At 36.2% G+C, this 25201-nt stretch overlaps 2 protein-coding genes across 10 annotated transcripts; both read left to right on the plus strand.

The window, feature by feature from the left end:
• The first annotated feature begins 803 nt into the window (after positions 1-803).
• LOC113694083 (calcium-transporting ATPase 4, plasma membrane-type) lies at positions 804-10946 on the plus strand. The gene is made up of 7 exons (XM_027212937.2): positions 804-1353; positions 6028-6082; positions 6192-8194; positions 8277-8435; positions 9058-9229; positions 9329-9627; positions 9862-10946. The coding sequence occupies exons 1-7, from the start codon at positions 1165-1167 to the stop codon at positions 10159-10161; spliced, it is 3177 nt and encodes a 1058-aa protein (XP_027068738.1). The 5' UTR covers positions 804-1164; the 3' UTR covers positions 10162-10946.
• A 137-nt stretch (positions 10947-11083) lies between these two features.
• LOC113694085 (uncharacterized) lies at positions 11084-20210 on the plus strand. Of its 9 annotated transcripts, none has more exons than XM_072053179.1 (13): positions 11084-12483; positions 13969-14080; positions 14161-14289; positions 14366-14414; positions 14529-14681; positions 15595-15737; positions 15840-15944; positions 16379-17012; positions 18209-18311; positions 18999-19119; positions 19238-19569; positions 19669-19741; positions 19845-20210. In XM_072053179.1, exons 2-7 carry the CDS (start codon positions 13974-13976, stop codon positions 15907-15909), a joined length of 651 nt encoding a protein of 216 aa, XP_071909280.1. In that variant the 5' UTR covers positions 11084-12483; positions 13969-13973; the 3' UTR covers positions 15910-15944; positions 16379-17012; positions 18209-18311; positions 18999-19119; positions 19238-19569; positions 19669-19741; positions 19845-20210. The 9 variants fall into 9 exon arrangements, with proteins under 9 accessions (XP_071909280.1, XP_071909281.1, XP_071909283.1 ...); XM_072053180.1 differs by having other exon boundaries at positions 19282-19569; XM_072053182.1 differs by having other exon boundaries at positions 19298-19569.
• The last annotated feature ends 4991 nt before the right edge of the window (positions 20211-25201 follow it).

Here is a 25201-nt window from a genome sequence, read left to right on the forward strand (position 1 = left end):
CCTACTCCTAGTCATAATCTAGTCTATACTAGGGGAGGGACTCGACAGGTCACGGAACCGATGGAGACTAAACCACCATCGGACCATACGGGTACACAGCACCTAAATGGATCTTAAGCAAAGTCACATTAAGTGACAATTCTTTGATGGGAGCAAAGGTTGAACTCTTGATCTCCCACCCCACACTAAAGGTGGTGGCCAACTCCCTTTGGTACTTGTTAATATATTTAAAATTCACTAAATTTATCATGTGTGTGCACTAATAATTACTATTACACACTTCATTACATTTATACACTTTTTTTTATTTAATTTTATCTTTTTAAAAATTTAATACATGGAGCAGATTTTAACGAATGCCATTGCTAGATGGACCCAAAAGCTATTTGTTTTCCTTTTTATAACTATTTGTTCCCGTCTTCCGGACATTGAAACCTTTAAAATGCATAATAAATTTTGCCCATGTTTTCTTTAGACTATTTATCAGAATTTTTTTCACAATTAAAACAAAATACAGCTTTGTCAACTTCAGGACATGGTAACAATTTGCCCTACAGCTATTGGTGGTGCGAAAGATTAAAGGTTCGAAGTTTATCTCCCACAAAATTTATTACAATATATGACGGTCTTTATTAATCAGTTTCGATGAAGTTTCTACTAACGTCGCATCGAGTCCCCTCCTAGCTGCGCGGCAACTTCATGTATACAAAATCTTTTAAGTAAAATTACAAAATGTTAAAAAAAAAAAAAGTTTCCTTGTGTTCCGGCCCACTCCCCAACTATATATGGCATGCTCTTTCAGAGACCAGCCAAGAAAGACATCCAAAGATAGGAGAAAACTTCCATCCCCAGCCTTCCAACTAGACCCCAAGAAACGCGTCTAGGGACACTAAAAAACCCCATCCCCAGCCTCCCTCCGTCACTGTATAGTAGTCTGTTTTGCTCGTACCTCTGCTCTTCAGTGACCAGCCCAAGAAAGACATCTAGTAGTAGACACAACAAAAAAACCTCCATCCCCAGCCGGACACTCCTCTCCGGTCCCCAACCGTTCTCCAATTTTCCCACTGGTGCAGGGGACTCCAATATTGAACATATCCTTCGAGTTTTCTCAATTTCTTTCCTTTTTTTTTTTATTGGGTTTATTACAACAAGTAAGGTGAAAAAATGTCGATGAAGAATCTGTTAAACGTCGATTTAAAGGACTTCGAAATCCCGGCAAAACACCCGTCCGAGGAAGCTCAGAAAAACTGGAGAAATCTCGTCACTCTGGTCAGAAACAAACGACGGCGGTTTAGATACGGTCCCAACTTCGAGAAACGTACTGAAGCCAAAGAACGAATAGAGAAGCTCAGAGTATGTCTTCATCTCTCCCGCTCTTGCTCTGTTTTTTTTTTTTTTTTTTTTTTAAACTCTAAATTCTTTTTTCTCGAAGCATCAAGAGGTGACTCCACATCACATGTTATTCTCGCTAGGGAAAAAGTTACCTTATCTTATCATCTCGTAATCTTGGATTCGATTCAGCAATCGACAAAAGTTGTCAATAATATGACTCTTTTGACGAATCCAAAGTTTCCTAAATTTGTTTTACGCCCTCAACATAATTTTTTTTTTTTTTGGGTTCTCAATAAGAAACTCTACAGGGACAACAATGTGAAAAGCGAGTCTGGTCAAGTGGTAGAAAAATGTTCGGTGGAATCAAAGCACCTTAGATGCAATTGAATTTTGTTTGCCCATCTTTTTATTTAGATCCATAAATGGAAAAACGCGTATCGTCTGATATTGAAAAGCGTGCTTTAAGATTTCAATCCTTGACTGCCACCCGGCAGATGCCTTATTATTCTGCCGCAACTGTAGCTGCTGAATAATGAGCAACCGTTTTTCGAGTGGGATGGATGGACCCGCTACAATTATTATAGCTTTTGATTCAAAGATATTTAGTAGTAGTACAATAGTAACTCCTTTAAATTCTCCTTAATTCTTGGAAGATTTTCCCCAAAATTTAGACACATCTCCTCTGACTAACTAGGCCTTGTTTGCAAAGCAACGTAGTTTTCGTGACCGAAAATTGTTACGTTTTTTATAAATATATTTTTCAATCATATTTTTATCTCATATATATTTTGGGTCTATTATGTTACCAAAAATCGAAGTTATGTCTAATATCTTTTCTAGTAGTATCCCGACTTTTATTTATAATATTTCATATTAAATTTAAATTTAAAATTTTTGAGGGCAATTTTAAAAGTAAATTCATTAACATTATATCATCAACTCACTGTTCTTAAAAAGAAAAAAAACACAAATAATTTGGGACGGAGGGAGTAACTGATAATATAACATCGAAAATTTAAAAAAGTTTCGAGATTTTGAATCCAACTCGAGCCCGTAGTACGAGATTCAAAATTCTGACAGCAATTTCATAGTAGAGGTGCTCAATTAAATTTGGACGGCAAAAGGAGTGTACGAGATGGAAACTCTTGGTTAGCATAGGGGTTTAAATTTTAGGGTTGATGAGATTGAGCTATCAACAACTTGTTGGATATTTCAGGGAGCCAGGATGGTACAATCACATGATGCGACTGTAGAATTGTGGCCATAATTCCAACTGTTGTACAATATCAAGTTTGCCCTTTTGATAAATCCCATAGCTGTAAAAATTCCTCTAATATGTTTAAAATTTACTATTAGGCAAATTTGGTGATAATTTCACAGATCTGACTTCAGAAATCTTGGCTTTTATGATCAAGTCTTAGTGGCCCGCCGGCACCTGGTCACATGGCCTGCCATCATCTAATCTAAACCCATTTTGCGTTATTTTATATGGAAATGGTATGGTAACGCTGTCTGTCGCTGATAAAATTTTTTTTTGGGTCAAACGGCGACATCGACTCCTTTTCGACTCCCATTCCTATTCTAGCTTATTCTAAGGGGGAGAGGCTTGACTGAGTCAATTGGTTCTACTCCTATTCTAGCTTATTCTGAAGGGAGGGATTCAATTGAGTGAACTCATCGGAACTGAACCATTATCAAACGGGTGTATGGTATGAATTTTTGGAGAAGTCATATATATATAGTAACACAGTAATAGAAAGTAAGATCTGAACCCTTAATTTTCCATCCATCAAGACTTAAAAAAGTCTCTCTGGCGGTTGCCAATAGCTTTTGGGCGGTTGGTTAGAAAGATGCGTTGAATGTACTAGTTGCTACATTTCTAAACAACAGATGGGATCTCTGGGTAGGAATAAATAATCCCACTTTTTTTTTTTAAATTTTTTTAAGTCCTAGTGGTATAGTCCTGCAAAAACAACAGCCTTATTGGCACAGTCAATTTACTTTAAAATACAAAAATAAAATCAAGAAATGGGTCCCAGCCACTGGAGACGAATTTATTTTTGTACTTGATTAACCTTTATTTTGTCAAAAGATGTTGTTGATTTTCCTCCCTCAGTCGAGCCAATAATCAAGTGCTTTGCTTTTCTACGTGGGGACCTGAGCGCAAAGCTCAAATACTCACCGTTAATAGATGTACCTACCCTTTTTGGGCGTGTGGATATGATCGTTATAGCTGTCCAATTCCTCTGGCCACTACTTGTACACAGGGATTTTGGGATGGAATTTCTAGGGTTTAATAAATGTCAAATTTCAAAAAAAAAAAAAAAAAATTTCTTTTCAAATTCTCCCACTTTTCCAGTGATTTTTCAAAATCAATTTCTTGGGTTTGATAGATTTCAAATTTCAAAATCTATCTTAGATAATAACTTGGGTTCTTTAAATTTATTCTTCACCATATCAGTTTTGTTTTTTGTTATGGACTATTAATCAAAGCTGATCTCTCTCTCTCTCTCTCTCTCTCTATCTTTTGGAGGTCCTTGTTCTTTTCATAAAATTGAGATTTATTGGGAAAAAAGTGGAGGAAGATTAAGAACTGTCTCTGGAGATTAAAAAGTTGATATCAAATGGGATTCTTGAATACTTATCGGTTACTCTACAGAAGCCAAGGTGAATGAAAAGGATATCTGAAGTGATATATATTTTACCCTTTTGTGACATCTTCCTAGTGTTCACAAGCAATATATTGTTGGTTAGCAGTGTTATTGATATGGTTGGTTAGCAGTGTTATTGATATTGTTGGTTAGCAGTGTTTGGCAATGGAAAGATTAGGTGGGGATGCTGCAATCACAATTATACATTTCAATATCACATTTGATTGGAAAGGGTGGTAAGATATATACGTGCAAATCATTCTAAAGGAACAGGACAACAAACTCTTAAGTAGTGATAATCTATGAAACTTCCTAGCAACTTCTGCTGACAATTACTTGTTCCTTACGGCATTCAAGGACACAAAAGTACATAACTATATTCAAGTACACAAAAGTACAGAACTATAGTCAAGTATACAAAAGGACATAAATAAAATAATAGGTGAGAAACCAACTACCTCTGAAATAGTTGGCTACCACATGTCTTATAAGGTAGAAGGTCAAAGGTTCAAACCTTATTTCTCATCAAAGTTGCTACTTAATGTGGCTTCTCTTAGATCTATATGGGTCCGTATAGTCCGATGGTGGTTCAATTCCTACTGATTTTCTATGATCCTATTGGATCACCCTCCTAAAATAGGTTAAAATAAGAGTAAGATGGTATAAATAATAACAATTAACAAAAAAAAAAAAAAGAATAATAGGCGATAGAGATGGAGGGGGGACAAAATCATGTACGGTATTGTATTGATTCTTTGATTTGAAAGAGATATGGTCCCAATCCTTATTCTTCACTAAGCACAGCTAAAACTGGCAGTCTCGTCACCGTATCTTGGATCCATTTTATACTTAATCTTGGGTCCGGTGATGTCTAAATATGTTGCACCAAGCTTATGACTAAGAAAAGAACAGAAAAAAAAAAAAGAAAAAAGATTATGTTTGCCTTCTCTGCCATTGTTCAAATGTTTGTTTTAATTATAACTTCAGCACGACTTTCAAGTATGTAATCTTTCTCAAAAACTCATGCTCTAGAAAAATGAAAAATTTTATGGACAATAGTTTGTATATATGGAGAAGGAAGAAGATGTAGTTGACAAGTTCGTGCTCTCGGACGCTATCAGAATTTTGCATAAAAATAATAAATGAATGAGAGATGTATGTTTTTTGCATTCACGTGTGTATTACTTCTGGGAATTAGATCTGACATGAATTAAAAGAGTTAAGACTGAGAATTTTTTTGAAGTATATGAAGGAAGAAATTTCACCCGAAGAAAAAGTAAGTTCTCAAAAGCACTCTTGACATATAGTGACAAAGAGTATATAGAAGGAGAATATAAGATGTACTCTCAATTTTGTTAATAATTGGGACCTTAGTAGTCGACTACTGGAGTAAATCATGGGATCAGTGGGTTACTTTTGACAGAAAGGTATAGAGTGCCTAGTTCTTCCAGATGAACATTAAGTTGGTTTGGTTTCTCATTTCCATAAGTACTGCAAACTAGAGTAAATTCTGAAACTATGATGTATCTTTATCAGCGAGTCTGGATTTTCCTTTCTTTGGTTTATTTAATTCTTGAGTTGTAAATAATATTCAGCAATGTAAACAAATTGAACATCATGTAATTTGGGTTAAGAAAAAAAATCCTTTGGTCTGAGGATATTCTCTACTCTGGAATTTGGAACCAGTATGTTACCAACTATTAAGGATTTACTCCACCCAGGATTTGGATTTCTTGTTTACTTGGAACTCTTCATGTCCGTAACCTGATGCTTTTGGTTAATTAACCAAAGTATTCACTTCTAGCAGCCAATGTAGAATTTTGGTAAAGCCTTGTTCACGAAATTATGAAGTGTTTTCATCAATCGAGAAAAGCCGTACTTGGGCTTGCTGCTCTTTTTTTTTTTGGCCAAACTTTTTCTCTTCAAAAAATATTGAGTTCAGCAGCAGAATGTTCTTGAAAAGTTTCTAGTCTCTTACATTAGCTTATGATTTCTGTCTTCATTTTTAGTACTTAATCAAGTGCCTTGTGTACCACCTCTCCAGGAAAAGATACGGATTGGTTTTGTGGCTTATATGGCAGCACTCAAATTTATTGATGGTACTATTCTGCTCAAATTATTGTTTGACTTAATTTAACTTCAAGATGGTCCAAGTTGATTATCTTTATGTTGCTTTTGACTCGTGAAACTGTTTTCGTTTTTGTGCAGCTGTTGAACATGCAAAAGACAAGTTACCTCCAAAGAGAGAGGAAGACACCGTTGATGAAGATCTAGAAGTAGAACTCCAAAAGAACCTATCAGAAGAGGCTAGAGTTGCAGGATTTCAAATTCACCCTGATGTACTTGCAACAATTGTTGGTGCATTTGAGATCAAGACCTTGAGAAAACTAAAAGGAGTTGAAGGACTTGCAATAAGATTAAATGTGTCTTTGAGTGAAGGCGTGAAATCAAATGACATTCCTCTCAGACAAAAGGTATATGGGCCCAACACTTACACTGAGAAACCTTCGAAAAGCTTTTGGCTGTTCGTGTGGGAGGCTTTGCATGACTTAACACTTGTCATCCTTATGGTTTGTGCTGTGGTCTCCATAGGTGTTGGACTTGCGACCGAGGGGTGGCCAAAAGGCATGTATGATGGTCTAGGAATTATACTTAGTATCTTTTTAGTTGTTATTGTCACGGCTATGAGTGACTACAAGCAATCTTTGCAGTTCAAAGATTTGGACAGAGAAAAGAAAAAGATATTTATTCAGGTAACTAGAGATGGATCTAGGCAGAAAGTTTCCATTTATGACTTGGTTGTTGGTGATGTTGCTCATTTATCCATTGGAGACCAAGTTCCAGCTGATGGAGTTTTTGTGTCAGGATATAGCTTGTTGATTGATCAGTCAAGCTTGTCTGGTGAGAGTGTACCTATAAACGTACATGGAAAAAAACCTTTTCTTTTGGCGGGAACCAAAGTACAAGATGGGTCAGGAAAGATGCTTGTGACTACTGTTGGCATGAGAACTGAGTGGGGTAAGTTGATGGAAACTTTGAATGAAGGTGGAGAAGATGAGACCCCATTACAGGTGAAGTTGAATGGTGTTGCCACAATTATAGGTAAAATTGGACTCGGATTTGCGGTGGTAACTTTTTTGGTGTTGCTGGTCAGATTTCTGGTGGAGAAAGGAATTCACCACGAATTCACGAAATGGTACTCTAGTGATGCCCTGACACTTTTAAATTATTTCGCAACAGCAGTAACTATTATTGTTGTTGCAGTTCCAGAAGGGCTACCCCTAGCTGTAACGTTGAGTCTTGCATTTGCAATGAAGAAGTTGATGGATGACAGGGCGCTAGTGAGACATCTTTCTGCATGTGAAACAATGGGTTCTGCTACTTGCATTTGCACTGATAAAACTGGCACGTTAACAACAAACCATATGGTTGTTAATAAGATGTGGACATTTGGTAAAGATAAAGAGATACAAACAAACGGACAGATAGCTGCTATCAACTCAGGGATATCTGGGCATGCATTAACTGTTCTTTTGCAGGCAATATTTTATAATACAAGTGCTGAAGTAGTAACCGATAAAAATAAAAAGAAATCTATCTTGGGTACGCCCACGGAGTCAGCAATATTAGAATATGGAGTGCGCATGGGTGGTGATTTTGATGATCAACGGCGAGATTCCAAGTTCTTGAAAGTTGAACCTTTCAATTCAGAAAGGAAAAAGATGTCTGTGTTGGTGGCCCTTCCAGGTGGCAACACACGAGCATTTTGTAAAGGTGCATCTGAAATAGTACTAAAAATGTGTGACAAGATTATTGATGGCAATGGTGAACCAATTGATTTGACCGAAGAGATAGCAGGCGCTGTTATGGATGTCATCAATGGATTTGCCTGTGAAGCTTTGCGTACGCTTTCTTTGGCTTTCAAGGACATCAGCAACGGTTATACTGAAAACGGCATTCCTGATAGTGGCTATACATTAATTGCAATTGTTGGAATTAAGGATCCTGTTCGCCCAGGGGTTGAGGATGCAGTGAAAACATGCTTAAAAGCAGGAATTATGGTGCGAATGGTTACTGGTGATAATATCAACACTGCTAAAGCCATAGCTAAAGAGTGTGGCATACTTACTGATGACGGGATTGCTATTGAGGGTCCAGAATTCCGCCGCAAATCTCCTGATGAGATGAGGCGAATAATTCCTAGAATTCAGGTCTGCTATCAATAGCTTTTATGAGTAGATACACATATAGTGTAGATTGCTGATATTCTTTGATAATTTATTTGTTATTTAGGTTATGGCTCGATCATCTCCAACAGACAAACACGTGCTAGTAAAGAATTTGAGAGGCATGTTTAGAGAGGTTGTGGCAGTTACTGGTGACGGGACTAATGATGCTCCCGCTCTGCATGAGGCAGACATAGGACTTGCTATGGGTATAGCTGGAACAGAGGTTTGTCAATACCTTTTTAACTTGGCTTTCAAGTAAATACATATTGACCATGACATCAGGCATTTAACTGTCACATGATGTTCTTGAAATCCTACCGAGAGCATTACATCAAGAATTTCCTATTTCACATACGACATCATTTACGTACAGGGTGCATTTGTGGTATCTCATACAGGCTTCATTTTGAATATTAGCTCTAATGTAGACTTTTTCCTTTGCATGGTCCATAATTTTCTAAAGATGTCACAAGGCAATACAACTCCAGCTTAGTATGAAAAGTCAAAAAACACATCGAAGTCTTTGTAATTGATCCAACGAATTGAATTCTGTGTTAATTTGCTATTTTGTATGTTAAACTACATTGCTTGTGTCTGAGTATATGAAATTTTATACCCAACTGAGTTCTTTAGAGTTTTCTTTGCTGGCCTCCAAGAAAATTTGAAAGACGGTAAGGTAAAATGGAAAATAAGTTGAAATAATAATAAGTAATTCCAAACCTCATATATAGCAGATGTTCATTCACTCTCTGTTTTGAAAGTGATATGAGTCAAATTGCACGTCTTCTTTTGTAGTCCAATCCCTTTCTATTGTTTCTTATCATTGTCAAATTTATTCTCGTCAGGTTGCAAAGGAAAGTGCTGATGTGATTGTGATGGATGACAATTTTGCAACAATTGTGAATGTAGCTAAATGGGGACGCGCTGTCTATATTAACATTCAAAAATTTGTGCAGTTTCAATTAACTGTTAATATTGTTGCTCTAATGATCAACTTTCTTTCTGCTTGCGTCTCAGGTTTTCCTCTCTCTTTCCTTGATATATTCTAAGTAGGTGATAATTTTTATCTCATGCCCTTGTACCATGATCAGTATACCCTTTTTCGGTGTATATCAGGGTCTGCTCCTCTTACTGCTGTGCAATTGCTCTGGGTCAACCTGATAATGGATACTTTAGGGGCACTGGCGCTGGCAACAGAACCACCCCATGAAGGACTAATGAACAGACCTCCCGTGGGAAGGGATGTTGGTTTCATTACCAAGACCATGTGGAGGAATATTGCTGGGCAGAGTATTTATCAGTTGGCTGTCCTGCTCTCATTCAATTTTGCGGGGAAGCAAATCTTAGGACTCGAAGGTTCAGATGCTACAAGAATTCTTAATACTTTTATCTTCAACACCTTTGTGTTCTGCCAGGTATTCAGTTAACCTTTTCTATGAGTTTGTGCAAAATTTTGCTTTAATGTGCATCTGCAGTCCTTATCGTTTTTAAAGTAGTTTATGAATGTGTACAAATGCAAGGAGAACTTATTTCTTTCCGGGCCAGGAATGTGGCAGAACTTGGTGTCAAAAACTTGTTTTCAAATGATTGTGAGCTAACTCTTCATCCTCAGCTAACACCCATACATTTTTTTTTCTTTGTTCTTTTAGGTCTTTAATGAAATAAACAGCCGAGATATGGAGAAGATCAACGTTTTCCAAGGAATGTTTGGTAGTTGGATATTTCTTGTTATAATTGTCGCCACGGTTGTATTCCAAGTGATTATAGTTGAATTCCTGGGGACCTTTGCAAGCACAATTCCACTGAGCTGGCAGCTATGGTTACTAAGCATTTTAATCGGGGCAGTGAGTTTGCCGATTGCAGTTGTTCTAAAGTTCATCCCTGTTGAAGGAGAAACTAAGCACCATGATGGCTATGACCGACTCCCAGGTGGTCCAGACCAGGCGTAGAGGAGAGAAGAAACCCATGCTTTTGCATCAGAGAGCCCAATGGAGAAAAAGGATGATTCACTTGTTCCACAATAACCACCACTGCAATTTACTGGATTACCAAGTTTTGCAAGTTTTATTTTTCAATAAAGAACAGTTCATTGCATAGGTCGAAGGTGGCGACTACAGGAACAGAAGATGCAACATTCTAACCTCCTTTACCCACTTCGAGCTCTTAGAGAGCTGGTTTCTCAAAGGAAATGGTAATCTTCACCCCCTTCCCCTTTTACAGATCCAATTGTTGTCAGCAATTACAGCTAGAAAATTTTTGTTTATGACACTCAGTATCACATTATATTAATCTTGAATGTTAGCCACCTGATCCTCCTATAAGATGGCACTCAGAGGAGATCGAAAGATAGAAACTAAGTGTAAAGAAAACCCCGGGGAGGGGGGGGGGGGGAAGGGGCTGAAATCGTTTTGCTTATTGGATGGTTTTTGTGGGTGGTGTTTGGTAGGGGGGAGAAGGGATGGTGGAGGATGTTCAAATTTTTGCTCCTATTTCATGAATGTGCAAAGGCCTTTACTTCCTTCAGTTAGAGAGGCCAAAATGTTACTCCATTAGCCATCCTTCTCGATCGGTTTTCGACCTTGTCTATATGGTTATGGTAGTTTTGCTCTGATTAATCATAGCAAAGCTGAATTTCCAGTTGAGGGACGATTATACGAATGTGTGAAATTTTCCTCATTTCTGCTGTATCGCCAAAAGTTTAAAAAGTAGTGAAACCTTCATTTTGTTGTTTGGATTTCAGACTCTTTCATGTTAATGATTCGAAAGTTTTAAAATGTTCTCTCATTTCTTCCAACTTCCATAAAGCTCGTAAAAGTTTTCCGAATATGTGATGGTGAAGTGAAGGTACGAGTGGCACTAAAAACAAAATTAAATTAGATTGAGGAACAAATAGTGTGTTAGTTTTTGGGTGGAAGTATTTGAACAGAAATTCAGTTTCTTGTTATATATTTCAGTTGATTTAAAAGTAACAAGTGAAGAGATGGAGTTTTTTTGCCAAAATAACATTCTTGCTAAAAAATATTCCTGATATGATTCACTTTCAAATTTTATTCCCATAATGATATTATTGTTGTCATCTAGTTATCCTGATTGCCATTTTCTAAATATATCAAACCTATTGCATATGTTTTAAAAAAAAATTAATACAAAAATTGCAATGAAATTGTAAGCTATTACAAAAATTTCAAGACTATCATATTTGTTTATACTATCCTTCCTACTCCTCGAAAAGATAAGAAAATAATTTTCATTTGTCTTGAAATTATCAACTAGAGAAGAATATTTTTTAGATGCTATTAATATAAATATTAGTTTCTTATAATTACGTTTAACAAGAGCAAGATGTAGAAAGAAAAAATGCGGGAAGGCTTAGAGAGAAAATGAAGAAGATATTAGATGGAAAGAGAAATGAAGGGTGTTTCTATTTCCATCTTGATACATATGCAGCTTAAGTGACAAAAAAAAAAAAGAATTATAAAGGTAATAAATTTTAAAATTAGATTACTTTGAGGATATGTTTTGGAAAAAGAGTTATTTTGGCAATAAATTCAAAGAGATGCGTGTCAACCAGTAATTATCCTCTTTTTGGGTTGGAAATATGTCGTAAAAGTAGAGCGACATCAAATTAGACAAACTAGAAAAACTAGTGTATGTCGCCAAAACCAATGTAACGCTTCTCAAAACCATTGTTTACAGAAGTACATATGTAGTCATCTGGATTTGGGGTGGGAATGGTCATCAGATTGACTATTCCCAAGCGGTCATCTCACAAACAGAAACGAAAGCCGAGAAATGAACCATGTCAGAAGGCTTTCAGCAATCCCAAAACGACGTCGTTTTAGGAAGTGAGAAGTGAAAAAAAAATTTTATAGACGTATTTGGGGTAACGACAATTTACGGAAGATCAGCATCTTTAGTAAGCATCCTCCCGCCCAAAACGAAAGATTGAAAATGAAGAGTCGCACTTAGACTCCCTTCCAAACCAAACGAGAGCAATTGCTGAAATTTACAACTGCTTGCAAAAAGCTACGAGAGGAGAAATAACAGAGAAAAAGAGGAAATTGGCCAACACTCTCCAACGTGACATTGCAAAAAGTTGTGAAGGTGCGCATTATTGAAGGAAAATCACAACAAGGAGAAGCAAGAAGTGGTGGAGCTGTGGACAAATTTTTGGTGATTTGGGTTTATTAAAAGAAAAAGAAAGGTGAACCCAAATTTGAAGAGTGGAAGATCGTGGGATCCGGAGTAGTGAACGGCCGCAAATCAGTCAGGTAAAACAATTTTGAGTCCTAGGATGATATAGTACTATGCATGTAATTTGATAAAAAAGTGGAAGGACCTTACTTGTGGATGTTATTGGCCTACAGTATGATGATTGCTTAGAGGGATATCACTATTTCACAATTTTGTGTATAGTAATTAATAAGTACAGCGTAATAGGAGTATTATGTGTTAGTCTTTGAGCATCGAAACAGGAGAGTGGGAAAGGAGGGGGAAATCTTGCGGCACAACTGCTTGAGAAAATGTGTGCATGGGTTTGGGAGTTCGTAGGTGTAAAAAATAGGTGTAGATTATAATTAGTATGTGGTAAGTAGATAGTACAATGTGTTGAGTGTATCATACACTGTTACATTCGTTGTTATGCATAAACATAAAACATGGAGAACTAATGCATGTTGTGGATTAACAGGAACAGGACAGAAACAGAATAGAAATGTTAGTTTGAAATTGGGATGTCATATTTGGGTCTTTATTGGTGTATGTTTATTGTATTAGTTTGTGTGCATGAACACAGTGTTCGATAATTGTTACATGTTGTGGTTTAACAGGTACAGAGAAATAACAGAATTCAAATGTTTTGTACTCAGTTGTGCGTCTCATATTTTATACTACATTGATGTATGATTATTGGTTTAGTTGCATAAAGAGAGACAAGTTTTTAGATTGGAAGTGAATAAGTATGAAAGTAGGTTATAAGTTGACAATGTGAGGCGGAAGGAATAACAAATCGTGAAGTGTGGCATAGTCAGTGTGGAAAAACAGTTACGAATCTTGCTATTTATTGTACGTGCACATCATGTTGGATAATTGTTCCACGTAGTTATTCAGTAGTGACAGTAGTAGAAGTGTTCTGTAAAATTGGTTGAACATACTTTGAAATTGTTCCACGGGCTTGTTACTTAATTCATATTGTTGAATAGGGTGATACATAAAGGAGAAGGTGATTGCATCGAACTTGATGAGTAGGAGAATAGATTATAAAATGACTAAATGAGGCATAATTAACCAGAAACTTTGGTATTGAGGCAAACAAATTGTGAAAAGAAAGATTACTAGTGCAGCAATTGTTGTGGTTGGACATCATTTTTGATAGTTGTTACACATAGTAGGTCAGAAGTTACAGTAATAAAACTGATCTGTAAAATTCCATGAAGATATTATAAATTTGGTTGCCCCCTATTTCTACTGCATTGGTATTGTACAATAGCATGATAAGTAGAAGAAGAAGTTGATTCTAAGTACAATCTGATAGGTAGAACAATAGATTATGTAGATTAATGATAGTTGGAATAAATAACAAACTGTGAAAAATGACTTATTCAGTGTGAAAAAAATGCTTCAAGTTGTACTATAACTAGTGTGACTAATATTTGATGCTCATATATTATGTTTAACATTACTTCATGATATGTTATGTCTGTAGCTAGAAATAAAATTTTGGAACTGAAGTGCAATTTGTTTGTTAAAAACATTAGTTTACATGGCAAGAACGCGAGCAGGAAGCACACTTCAGGAAGCAGAAAGAGAAGAACTCACCGAAACAAGTGGTGATACAGAACACAGGGCACCACCCAATTCATCGAATAGGTAAGTGGCCAGTGTTTGTGTATGGTCGTGACAAGTTAGATTTGTTATCATTATAATGCATTACAATGTTGATTATTCAGGGGCCGGATGGGAAGGAAAAGAAGCAATAAAATGAATGATCGTTTAGGTGGAGAGGAAGAAATGGTTACAGCGAGAATAAGCGAGATAACAGAACCAGTCCCACCATTGAATCCATGGATGAAATTCAGGTAAGATTATTGAATTTGAGGAAAAAATAATACTACTAAATAGCACAAATAACTTTGGAGTTTTGAATGTGGACAGGAAAGAGTATCAACGCACGGTTTCGGCGAAGGGTGTTAAATTGATAGAGGTATACTGTCCTAGCAAAATAAACACTACAATCATTCTAAGGAAAAAATAGTGAAGCGAGCAATTATTCTGTGTTTAGTTTAACGTGTCTTTTGACTTTGTTTATTCAATGCAGTACAATGACATTGTCCGGGCAGCATATAATAAGTTGAGTGAGGAAGAATTAAGGATGCGAAAGAAGGAGTATTTGAAAGAGAAAGAAGAGTACGAGAAAGAAATGAAACGTCTAGGAGAGCCGATAGTGCGAAAAGCACGGGTTCACATCAAGGTTAATACACGTCATGATTCGTTAAATACTTAATGAAACTGTATATTTTTCTAATGCATGCATCTAAAAAATGGTGTAGAATCAGAAGTACACTATCCGTTGCTAACCAAAGCAAATGTCAAGCTTAGTTTCACGAATCAATGAAACTAAGAAGCAGCAGATTAGAGACATAGGGTTTGGAGGGCTGTGAAACATACAGTGTCACCGGATTTCTAGTGGCATAGCTACCTGGCTTGTTGATAACTTTAATCCGACATTGAGCAGTTTGAATGTACATGGAGATAGTGTGCTGCCTTTAATATCAAAGAATATTAGTTTAATCCTGGGGGTCCCAAACGAAGGTCCCGTTCCAGTTGAAGACACCGATACAACCAAGGTTGGGGGAACCGAACCAAGTCGCAGGACATACAAATGGAAAGAGCTGCCAAATGAGTTGGTAGCCATGAATGCAGGGAAAGTATTCATACTACTATTTGTGGCATTTTCTTGTAGATGTCTACTAGCTCCAAGCACTAGAGCCGAGCACAAAATAAAACTTTGGACCTGTACGCAATTGGTTGATAGGGTAGCTACATTGAACTGGGCTGAGTATGTGAGGATCGTACTATGCAATAAAGTGCTAGAGGTGTAAAAGAAAAGTGAAAAGCAGCATCAATATGTTGGCGGTTGTATCTTCGTTCTGCTGGTAAGATTAGGTAGTTGTAGTCATGATTGAAGTATGCTTTAATGGTTAGATAATACACCATAGAGTAATCAGTTTTGCGTGTATGTAAGCTATTGTCTGTATTTTCACGTTCTGTCGAATTCAGTGTGATGGATTGATTAGATTATGCTCAAATGAGTGCGTTTACAACGATGTTCAGGTGGAGTCAAGTTTATCTATAGTTGAATTAATTGCTCTATTGTATTGCAGATTCATTATCTTGATCGGGTGCAAATACTAAAGCATAAAGTGCCAAGGACTACTCCACGAGCAAAGGCATGGACAGATGCTCTGATCTCTGAAAGGATGCATTGGAGATTAAGAATCTTGGAACTTATGGAAAAGGAAAACTGGTGACATATTATTTGTTATTTACCTCATTTCATATAAAAAGTATTGATGTATGTATTGCGTGGCTTTGCTATTGAAAAGGTTGGTTTAATTTGATGTTAAAGGTTGAACGAGATGATTCGAAAGAGAATGAATATGGTGCCCAGAGTACTGAACTATCCCCCGATTTGGTAGGGATGCTGATGAATAGCGAGCATGCCGATATCAGTGTAAGTGGGTCTGTTCCATAGTTAATGAAATTTATTGTTTGATTTGACGTAATTACTGCATATTATTGTCAACATTATGGGTCATTGATAGGCCTATTAGCTTCATTCTACATACAATTACATGTTAATATATAAAACCAATTCCAATAGTATATTGAACAAATAAGTTATCTTGAATTAAGTCAGATGATTGTAAATACATAAATTTAGTGATCTTTTGAATAATCATGTTATAAATAAATAAAAATTCAATGTTCGTGGTGACCATTTTATTTATTACCATAGAATTTAAAGTTATAGAACCTATGCCAGCAGTACAAAAGTTAAATTAAGAACTTTCACTTAAATATACTATTGTGTATGCCTGTATTGTATTCCATTCTTGAGAGCATGTGGGTCATTTATGAATTGATAATGTCGTCATGTAACTGCAGGCTAAGCTAAATGAGCTGTATAACATTGCTGTTAGTAGCCAACGAATGATATTAAAGATTGCAGAAATGCTCGCTTCTCATCCAAGAGCAAAAGCTTCCATTTCTGGGCCTGAAGCACTAGACAAAGGAAAAAAACCTATACATGAGGACTATACAATGCACAAGAGTCCTGATACCGAAGAAGAGCTAGAATTTCAATCTGCCGAAGAAAGGGGCAACGATGAGGATGATGATGCTAATGAATTTGATGCGGAAGGGTCTGAAGAAAACGAGCATAATGCAGCGCAGAGTGAAAAAAACGATACTAATACGAGGACAAATATTGAACCCATCCCAAACCCAGAGTTGAATGAAGATATAATGGGTATGGAGAATTCAATTCCTACCTCATTAGTTGTGCCCGATAACATCAGTCAGGGATTGCAACAAGGGGTTACTATGACAACAATTGAGCAAGGAAGCATTATACACCTTCAAGAGTAAGAGCAGGAGCAATATAGGTCAAATGTCATAGAACCTGCCGAAGAAGGTCAATCAACGGTGCAACCACCTTTGAACGCCAGTGCATCGACGTCACATCTACATGAGCCAGATACACCACGTAGGTTGCGGTCATATGGTCGAAAACGGAAAGGTTGGTACAGTTATATTATTTATAAGGTTCTAATTCAAGTAACATGATTGTAACAGCTATATACACACACGGTAACTCTATTTATACCCTCATGTTGCTATCTATATGGGTCTGAATTCTCGCTAGTCATCATCGAAAACTTGTAAGCATACTGTTATAACACACCAATGTCAGCTGCATATAAAACGGACCTAGCAAACTGAATTGAGTATAATAATTAAGTATGACTTTATTCCAGCCACATTCAGATAAGCCTAATGTCATATTAAGTCAATTGGAAAGTTACAGTGTGTTTGACAAACTGTTAGTTACATCGTGTTTGAAGATTGTTATAAAATAGTTATTGGGAAATCACAGTATGTTTAAAGATTGTTACGAAAAAAATTATTTGGGAAGTTACAGATTAAAAATTAATACAAAACTTCATACATGAAAACTGTTAGTTACAAAGTGTTTGTAGGTTGTTAGAAAATAGTTATTTGAAAGTTACAGTGTGTTCAAAAACTGTTACAAAATAGTTATTTGGAAAGTTACAGTTTGAAAATTAATACAAAATTTCATATTTGAAAACTGTTAGTTACGAAGTGTTTGTAGGTTGTTACAAAATAGTTATTGGGAAGTTATAGTGTGTTCGTTGACTGTTACAAAATAGGGAAGTTGCAGTTTAAAAATTAATACAAAACTCCATATTTGAAGTCTGTTGGTTACGAAGTGTTTGTAGGTTGTTACAAAATAGTTATTGAAAAGTTACAGTATGTTCGAAAACTGTTACAAAACAGTTATTTGGGAAGGTATAATTTGAAAATTAATACAAGACTCCATATTTGAAGACTGTTTGTTACGAAGTGTTTGTAAGTTGTTACAAAATAGTTATTGAGAAGTTGAATGTTATTGAAAACTGTTACAAAATACTTCATTGGGAAGTTAGAGTGTGAAAATTAATACAAAATCGTATGTTAGATGATTGCATGTTACAGTGCATTTGTAGGTTGTTACAAAATAGTTATTGCGGTAAATGATGGTGTGTTTGAAAATAAAATAGTTATTGGGACAGTTACAGTGTGTTTGAAAATTAATTGATTGGTGTTTCTAGACTGTTAGTTACACTATGCTTGAAGATTGTTACAAAATATTTTACAATTTGTTACATAATAACAAATAAATTGCATATGAAATGCATGTTCTTTACTTTTCAGGAGGCCCTAACATTGAGATAAATCACAAGTCTACACGTGCAATAAAGAAGAGCACCATTCTGCGGCCGGCGGAGTACATTCTACCAGCACCTGTGATAGTAAGGTTGTACGTTAAAAATGTGGCTGCATATGCATTGGACCCCGACAAAAATCCCAAATAAGATTCTTAATAAAACTATTAATTCGACATTGTGAGCCATTCATTTCGATAAGTACGCATGTGGTTCATTGTAAGATGGCCCAAGAAAACAGTATAAAAATGGATAAGAATTGATTTCATTATTACATGTTCGTTTTTTGGAGTACGAGTATTAATTATTAGTAAATTGTTCAATTGTGGCCCGGATTTGATAGGAACATACTTATTCAAATATTTCAATTCTCGTTGACACGACTTGACTTGAAGTCACTCAAAAATGGCATGCATATGTTGAATCGGGTCAGTAGTTTATTACGTTTATTCAAAAAGTTTGATTATCAATTTATTGATTGGATTAGTGATACGTAAACGCAATTATAACAGTCAATTACATGTTTTGGAAACCATTAGAAATTGATTAGGTGATTGATATGTTTACCCGTCTTATGAATTGGGGTGGAAAAACTGCCAAAAGTAAAAAGCTTGAACGCGACATCGTTGAACCTCTAGCAGTTGTGAGTTTGAAATTTGGACTACATCTTATTATATGCTAAATTTTTTCAGCATCATATCTAAATTGGTATTACAAACCAACACACTATTACTGACGTCTTCTACACTACTCCCACTCATCCATGTTATTGGTTGCAGAAAGAAATTTTAAATGAGAAAATTTGACAAGCTACCTGATGCTAGCTTATCTGCTAAGCTGAAAAAGTTATTCAAAGTTTGCAATAACAATACGGGGGTTGATCCCGCGAATTGTGATTGGGTATGCAATTACCACCTTTAATCCAAGGCTTTTTATTAGATGTTGAATATCCAAAATTGTAGACTCAGGTTACATATAATTCAAATGTGTTACCTTTTTTATACCTTATTCGTTTCAGATACTTGTGTCTGTATGCACAGAGGGGTATTGATTTGTCTACAGTTTTGATGTCTCACAGTGAGAAGTGCACCTACTAGACCCTAATAGCAATCAAGCAAAGAGCAAAGACATAAGTGTACTGAATCGACTAGTATGTTGGACTGTCACGTAAACGCATTATAAGAGAAGAGGATGACACATTAGTGCTTCTAATCTGTTTTACATAATCTTTAGTGCGCTACAGAAACGTGCTCTAGGGTTAGTCGTGGCGACAAAGTTTGACAAGGAAATTAACTTCTTCAGTTTCGCATATTTGGTTGCCGATGCCCCTCATCACTGACCAAATATAATGTAAATAGTTTGATTTCTCACATCATTATTGTTAGAGTTGCAAATATTTTATTTCAACACATATACTCCAACTGACTAATGAGAAGACAATATGAACAGATGTGACAGTGGTGTCTTCATCATAACATTCATAGAGCATTGGAGTGGAAGGTTGGCTGTTCGGCTTACAAAGGTATTACAATTGCCCTCCTTTTTTTCCTAGTTTATAACTGAAATTGTGGTTTATAGTTGTTGCCTTTGCTTTCGAAATTACTTATTATTTTTAAATTGGAAAGGAAAATGTTGGCAAGTATCGAGTGCTATACACAGCTTGATTGTGTACCTCAGCAAAGAACTCTAAGTTTCCGGACAGCTTTGCAAACCTGCAAGTACCAAAACGGGCGCAGTTGAATGTTGGTAATGCATGAATTTCATGAAGTCAAATATGACTGTAGTTGGACAAAATTGGATCTTCTCCCATTTATACATTGTTATGTGTGTAATGTAGCTTTTAGATTGATGTAGACAATGTTTTGGGGTACATTGAGAAGGACTATATTAACCCTATAGTAGATTATTGAAACTTTTAAATTAACAGTCATCATATGTACATAAGTTACAACAGAGCTTATATGAATTTGGATGACGAACACATTGCAGTATAGGGTCCATACATGTCTCTCCATAAATTGGGGACCGAAGAATAGCTTTCGTAGTTTGGACCAAAGAATAGCTCAAATAGTTCAATATTTGGTACAAAGCGCACATATAAAGTTACAACAGAGAACACAAAAAAGTATGGGGTCCATACAACAAAACACATATGAATTTGGACCCAGTATGGATACAAGTCACGTTTGGACCCAAGAATAACTTTCGTAGTTCACAATTTATTACACAGAGCACATATAAAGTTAGTGCACGTGCATTGTTAGATTAAATTATCATGTACATAGCTCGTAATAGTCACTAAAAGGCGCATACAGGTGTAGATGGAATTTTACGTTGACATTTTCAATAAAATATGACAAATTCATATTTTTGGACATTAAGATGCATCCTTTAAGTCGAAACTTTTGACAAAATCAGTATCCTTGCAAATCGGTACTACCTTTTGGACCGAAAACACCATTTATTGTCATTAATAACCCTAAACGAAATGTATTTTTTAAAAAATAAAGCGTAAGTACGTGGAAACTACTTGTAATGCAACAAATACAATTGGTGAATACGTCTCTGCAGCATGCATAAGCACAGGTGTTTGCCTCAACCCAACCATGGGGAGCTTTTGCCTTATTTCATATTCTGCAATGAGTTCATTATGTCTCTTATCATCAACCACCCGATTGAAATATCTAAAGAACTGCACAAGGTCGTGATCCAGTTTCAAATGATTTTTAATTGTTGCATTTAGGTTTTCGCTAAGTTGGGTGCTTCACATTCCCGCGGTCCATTTTTCTTCCATCATACACCTTGCCCACTTATCACGAATTCGATACAGCCCGGAAAGCCATTTATTATTTTCAAGATTGTGTTTTTTCACCATCACCTCCCATACCCTATTGAATTGTTCCACTTCTTGAATCTCATACATGCAGGCACCAAACATGTATGGAAGGTCACTACTTTTATTTTAGTGATTGCCAAGATATTTCATAAAATTACGTCTTATGTGAAACGTACATAGACCGTAAAACGTTTAGGGCATGACAAGTGAAAGAGCGGCTGTCATGGTGTGATCTTGGTCGGTTAGTATGGTACTTGGACGCTTTTCGCATATTGTTTCTAAAAATGTACCAAACATCCATTTGAAAGAATCTATCGTCTCATCATACATAAATGCAGTACCGAATATCACAATTTGCCTATATTGGTTAAAACTCACAAATACTCCAAGTGGCCGATATTCTTTATTTGTTTTGTAGTTTGTGTCGAATTTGACTACGTCTCCAAAAAAGTTGTAGTCAATTAACATTCCTACATCAGTCCAAAAGATATTTGTTATCTGTTCTTCATAGTCCAGCTGTACGGCATGAAAAAAAGGATGGATTCTCGAGTGTTTGCTCTTGAAAATAATTCAGCATGCTACCTGTTTCTTCATATTTTAAACTCCTTTCCCGTCTCGTTCGAAGATATCGTTTAAGATCATCCCGAATATATCTCACATTACCCATTCCACCTGCCTCCTTTCCCATAAGTTCATGGATCTGTTTCAATGAAAACCCAGCATTCTCTCTTATTTCAGTTTGGAATCCTTGAGCTACACTCACTTTTCTTTGTGATGGTATCATGTGCGCACATTGAGCAATGTGCAACTAATGGTTATGCTCTAAGACAAGGTCATGCACACGGTACTTTATTGTCCCTTTAAACAACATGATAATCATTTTAGCTCCACACCCTGTTTTCGTCGGCGCTCGTGTCCTCTTTGGCATCATATCACATTCATACTTGCGCTTCACACCTTCCTTGCAACAACTATATCTCTTAGACGTGGTCACGCCATCTTTGTCTTTATTCAGATAGTTTTTACGTACACTAAAACCCATTTTAAAGGCATACTTGTTATAAAACTTGTACGCATCCTCTTCACTGTTGAACTCCATTCCTAACTCAGGGGTCCAATCTTCTGCCAATTTGCTTGACAGGGTGTCGAGCCTGTGCAATAATAATTACCTACGCAAGAAAAATACAAATTTTGTATATAGCGGTGAGCAGGGTCGAATCCATAGGGATTGGGAATAATTCGTCCCTTCTACAGTTCAGTACATGAGGGATTTTTGGAAAATATAAAATTACTAATTAACTAACTAATAGAAATAAACAAAAATTAATCAATAACCAATATGACTCTAACCAAAGGTGCAACTTTTCAGACACGGTCCATTCAACTGATCATCGATGCAAAGATAATTTAATTACTCATTAATAGATTGGTTATAGTTGTCATATACGTGATGAACAACCAGCCTTTCCTTAATTTCTCAATAGTTAAGATATGACCGTTAATTATTTCTCTAACTAAGAAATAACCCTAGGTACGACCGTAGGATTTAATTACTTGATTGCATTAATAATTAGAAAAACCCAACCCTAACCATCAAACACGTTACGAGAATTTATTTAAATTAGATCATACGTTTCCCTAACATGAAATCAATCACGCCAGTCGCCACTGGTATTAATCAATTGAACAATTACGGATTCAATTAATTAATTTGGTATTAGTTCATTAGGTTAATTCGAATATCGGGCCCTTGACATTCAAATAACATAACAAGCATACACAATTAAATCAGGAAACGTACAAATACCAATGAATAAAAGAAATAAATAAAATTAATTCGATCTCACAGATATTTGGAACCGCGCCTTCAAGTTGGCCTTCAACTAGATGAAGGGCTTACCCACGCCGCATAATTAAATATCCGCGCAAATTAATTGACTGTAAAGGCATCAAGTTTTTCACTAGAAAGTAAGGAATAAGGGATATTTTTCCCGTTGGGGAATATTGTCGAACAGTTGGCATGTGCCTGACAAAGGGAAAAGAAAAGAAAAAATAAAACTGAACTAAAACTATTCTAAAACTAGTGATAAGAGCTCCTGCACGTTCGTTCCCTTTTTAAAGCCAAAAGAAAGATGCCTAATACTATCTCCAGTGGTCCCCACGAATTAGCAACAAGTAACTGCCAAAACTTCCTACGTTTCTTTCCTCCCAAAGCTAAAAATGACTCAATGCTTTCCCGTGGTCCCCGCCGCAGATTCAAAATCAAAGTACAAAAGGCAAGGCCTCTTGGTGTTTCCTCTTTCTCTCGTCTTTCATTGTTCTTAGGACTCTTAGTACTCAAGACACTCCCAATCAGCCAAAAGAAATACAATCCGTCCGTATCACCATGTGGGCCAAGTTTGTGGCTTGTTTGAAGTCTCCATTATTTCTAGAAAGTCCCTCATTTTTTTTTAGTTTCCTCTTCCACTCCTTGAAATTGAGTCCAATACCAAATTATAAATAAATATTAATAATTAAAACAATATTTGGCAAGGATAAAAGGGAAATTAACAATAAAATGCCCAACAATTAACACCCTATCAATTCCCTCCACACATGAATCATGCTTGCCCTCAAAGCATGAGAACAACATTTGAATACCAAAATTTTGATAATGGCTATCGCTCCAACTACCGTATTGCCAAGATATCCAGAAAAACATATATCAAGCATCACAGGTTAAGATCAAAGAAAAATCACCTCGGTTAGCCTCTTAACCACCAACTCCTCTAATTTAAAGTAAACTAATCTAAGAAAAATGAATGATTGCTCACATTTATCAGCAAATGGTCCAACTATTAACCAAAATCTCGACATTAAGATCACAAACCGGCAAGCTGACTTATTCACATACTAACACAATCTTTACTTTACTTCTTTTTCTTTTTTTCTTTTTGTTTTTATTTTTATTTTTTTTTCTGAGTAACAAAAAACTTAGTCTATAGCCCTTAGAATCTTTTAACGCGAACTCTAAGATTTGACAGATGGAGGAGCCCGGTTACTCAGCTCCAATCGCTACGGACCACGCACTCATAGTAACTACTACCTTTTGACGCGAGAATCGACACTTTAGGTGAAAATCCCCGGTTACTCAATAGTAACCACTAGTGGAGTACAGTCAACTCTTATTTACAACCATATAGCACGATATCTAAAAATAACACAAGAATAACAGCAGTCAGCCTCAAATTTCCAAACATGGAGAACTAAAATTAATAACTGGACCAATTCATATGAAAAATGCCAACAATCATTCCCTATGCCTAGAAAAGTTAACCAAAAATTGAAAAAATTAAGTAATTATTGATATTCACCAAAGAGATGTTCCTGAACTCAATCACATCAACTTGATACCTTTTTATTACTAAAACTTGGCAATAGCATAATTAGAGACAATAATCCAAAATCAAAACTTGGTATTCATACAAAACTGATCACTAGAAAGAAAAAGAAAAGAAAATAAATGAAAGATAGACAAAAACAAACTAAAAATAAAGGAAAAGCCTCTAGAAACTAAAAGCAAAAAAATACTAGCACCCCAACTGATTCCCCCCACACCTAAATCATACATTGCCTTCAATGTGATAATTTAACAACAAAAGTAAGCAAAAGAGCAACGGTACTTCCCTGAAGTCGTCAAAATAGGAGTGGAACAGGCGGGAACTGAGGAACAAGACACTCATGGTGTATAAAAGCTGCCAAATGTTGCGCCATGTTGTGCAAGTTGATGTCAATGCGGGTCACTCGAGTCTCCAATCTCTCAACTGTGTTCCGGAGTTGGAGCCAGTCATCTGCCGTTGGGGTGGGAGAGACTGTGAGTGTCTAGGTGTCCTAGACCTAGAAGCAGATCAAGGCCTCACCATGGTCTCTAGATGTCACTCTAATCACAAGGGGCTACAAATGCCAACAAATAATGGAAACAGAAAATTCAAAGCAATAACAATTTTTAAAACCAACCCAATGAACAAGAGGCACAATTCAATCACCCACAGGTTATACAAATACCTCAACACTAATGACAATTGCACTCAATGAGCATCTATGGTCCAAATGTAGTCACATGCAGAATCAATAGACCCCAAAAATGCAGCAAGTGGTCCAAACAAG

Source organism: Coffea arabica, chromosome 6c (genome assembly GCF_036785885.1).
Source record: "Coffea arabica cultivar ET-39 chromosome 6c, Coffea Arabica ET-39 HiFi, whole genome shotgun sequence".
Taxonomy (NCBI): domain Eukaryota; kingdom Viridiplantae; phylum Streptophyta; class Magnoliopsida; order Gentianales; family Rubiaceae; genus Coffea; species Coffea arabica.

What these genes read in the sequence shown, in the direction of transcription:
- LOC113694083 (XM_027212937.2), top strand. Translation starts at nt 1,165, where the DNA reads ATGTCGATGAAGAATCTGTTAAACGTCGATTTAAAGGACTTCGAAATC. An exon ending in TGGGTATAGCTGGAACAGAG is followed by an intron (nt 8,436 to 9,057) that starts GTTTGTCAATAC and finishes TATTCTCGTCAG; the next exon opens with GTTGCAAAGGAAAGTGCTGA. An exon ending in ACACCTTTGTGTTCTGCCAG is followed by an intron (nt 9,628 to 9,861) that starts GTATTCAGTTAA and finishes TTGTTCTTTTAG; the next exon opens with GTCTTTAATGAAATAAACAG.
- LOC113694085 (XM_072053179.1), top strand. Translation starts at nt 13,974, where the DNA reads ATGGCAAGAACGCGAGCAGGAAGCACACTTCAGGAAGCAGAAAGAGAA. An exon ending in CCACCCAATTCATCGAATAG is followed by an intron (nt 14,081 to 14,160) that starts GTAAGTGGCCAG and finishes TTGATTATTCAG; the next exon opens with GGGCCGGATGGGAAGGAAAA. An exon ending in AATCCATGGATGAAATTCAG is followed by an intron (nt 14,290 to 14,365) that starts GTAAGATTATTG and finishes GAATGTGGACAG; the next exon opens with GAAAGAGTATCAACGCACGG.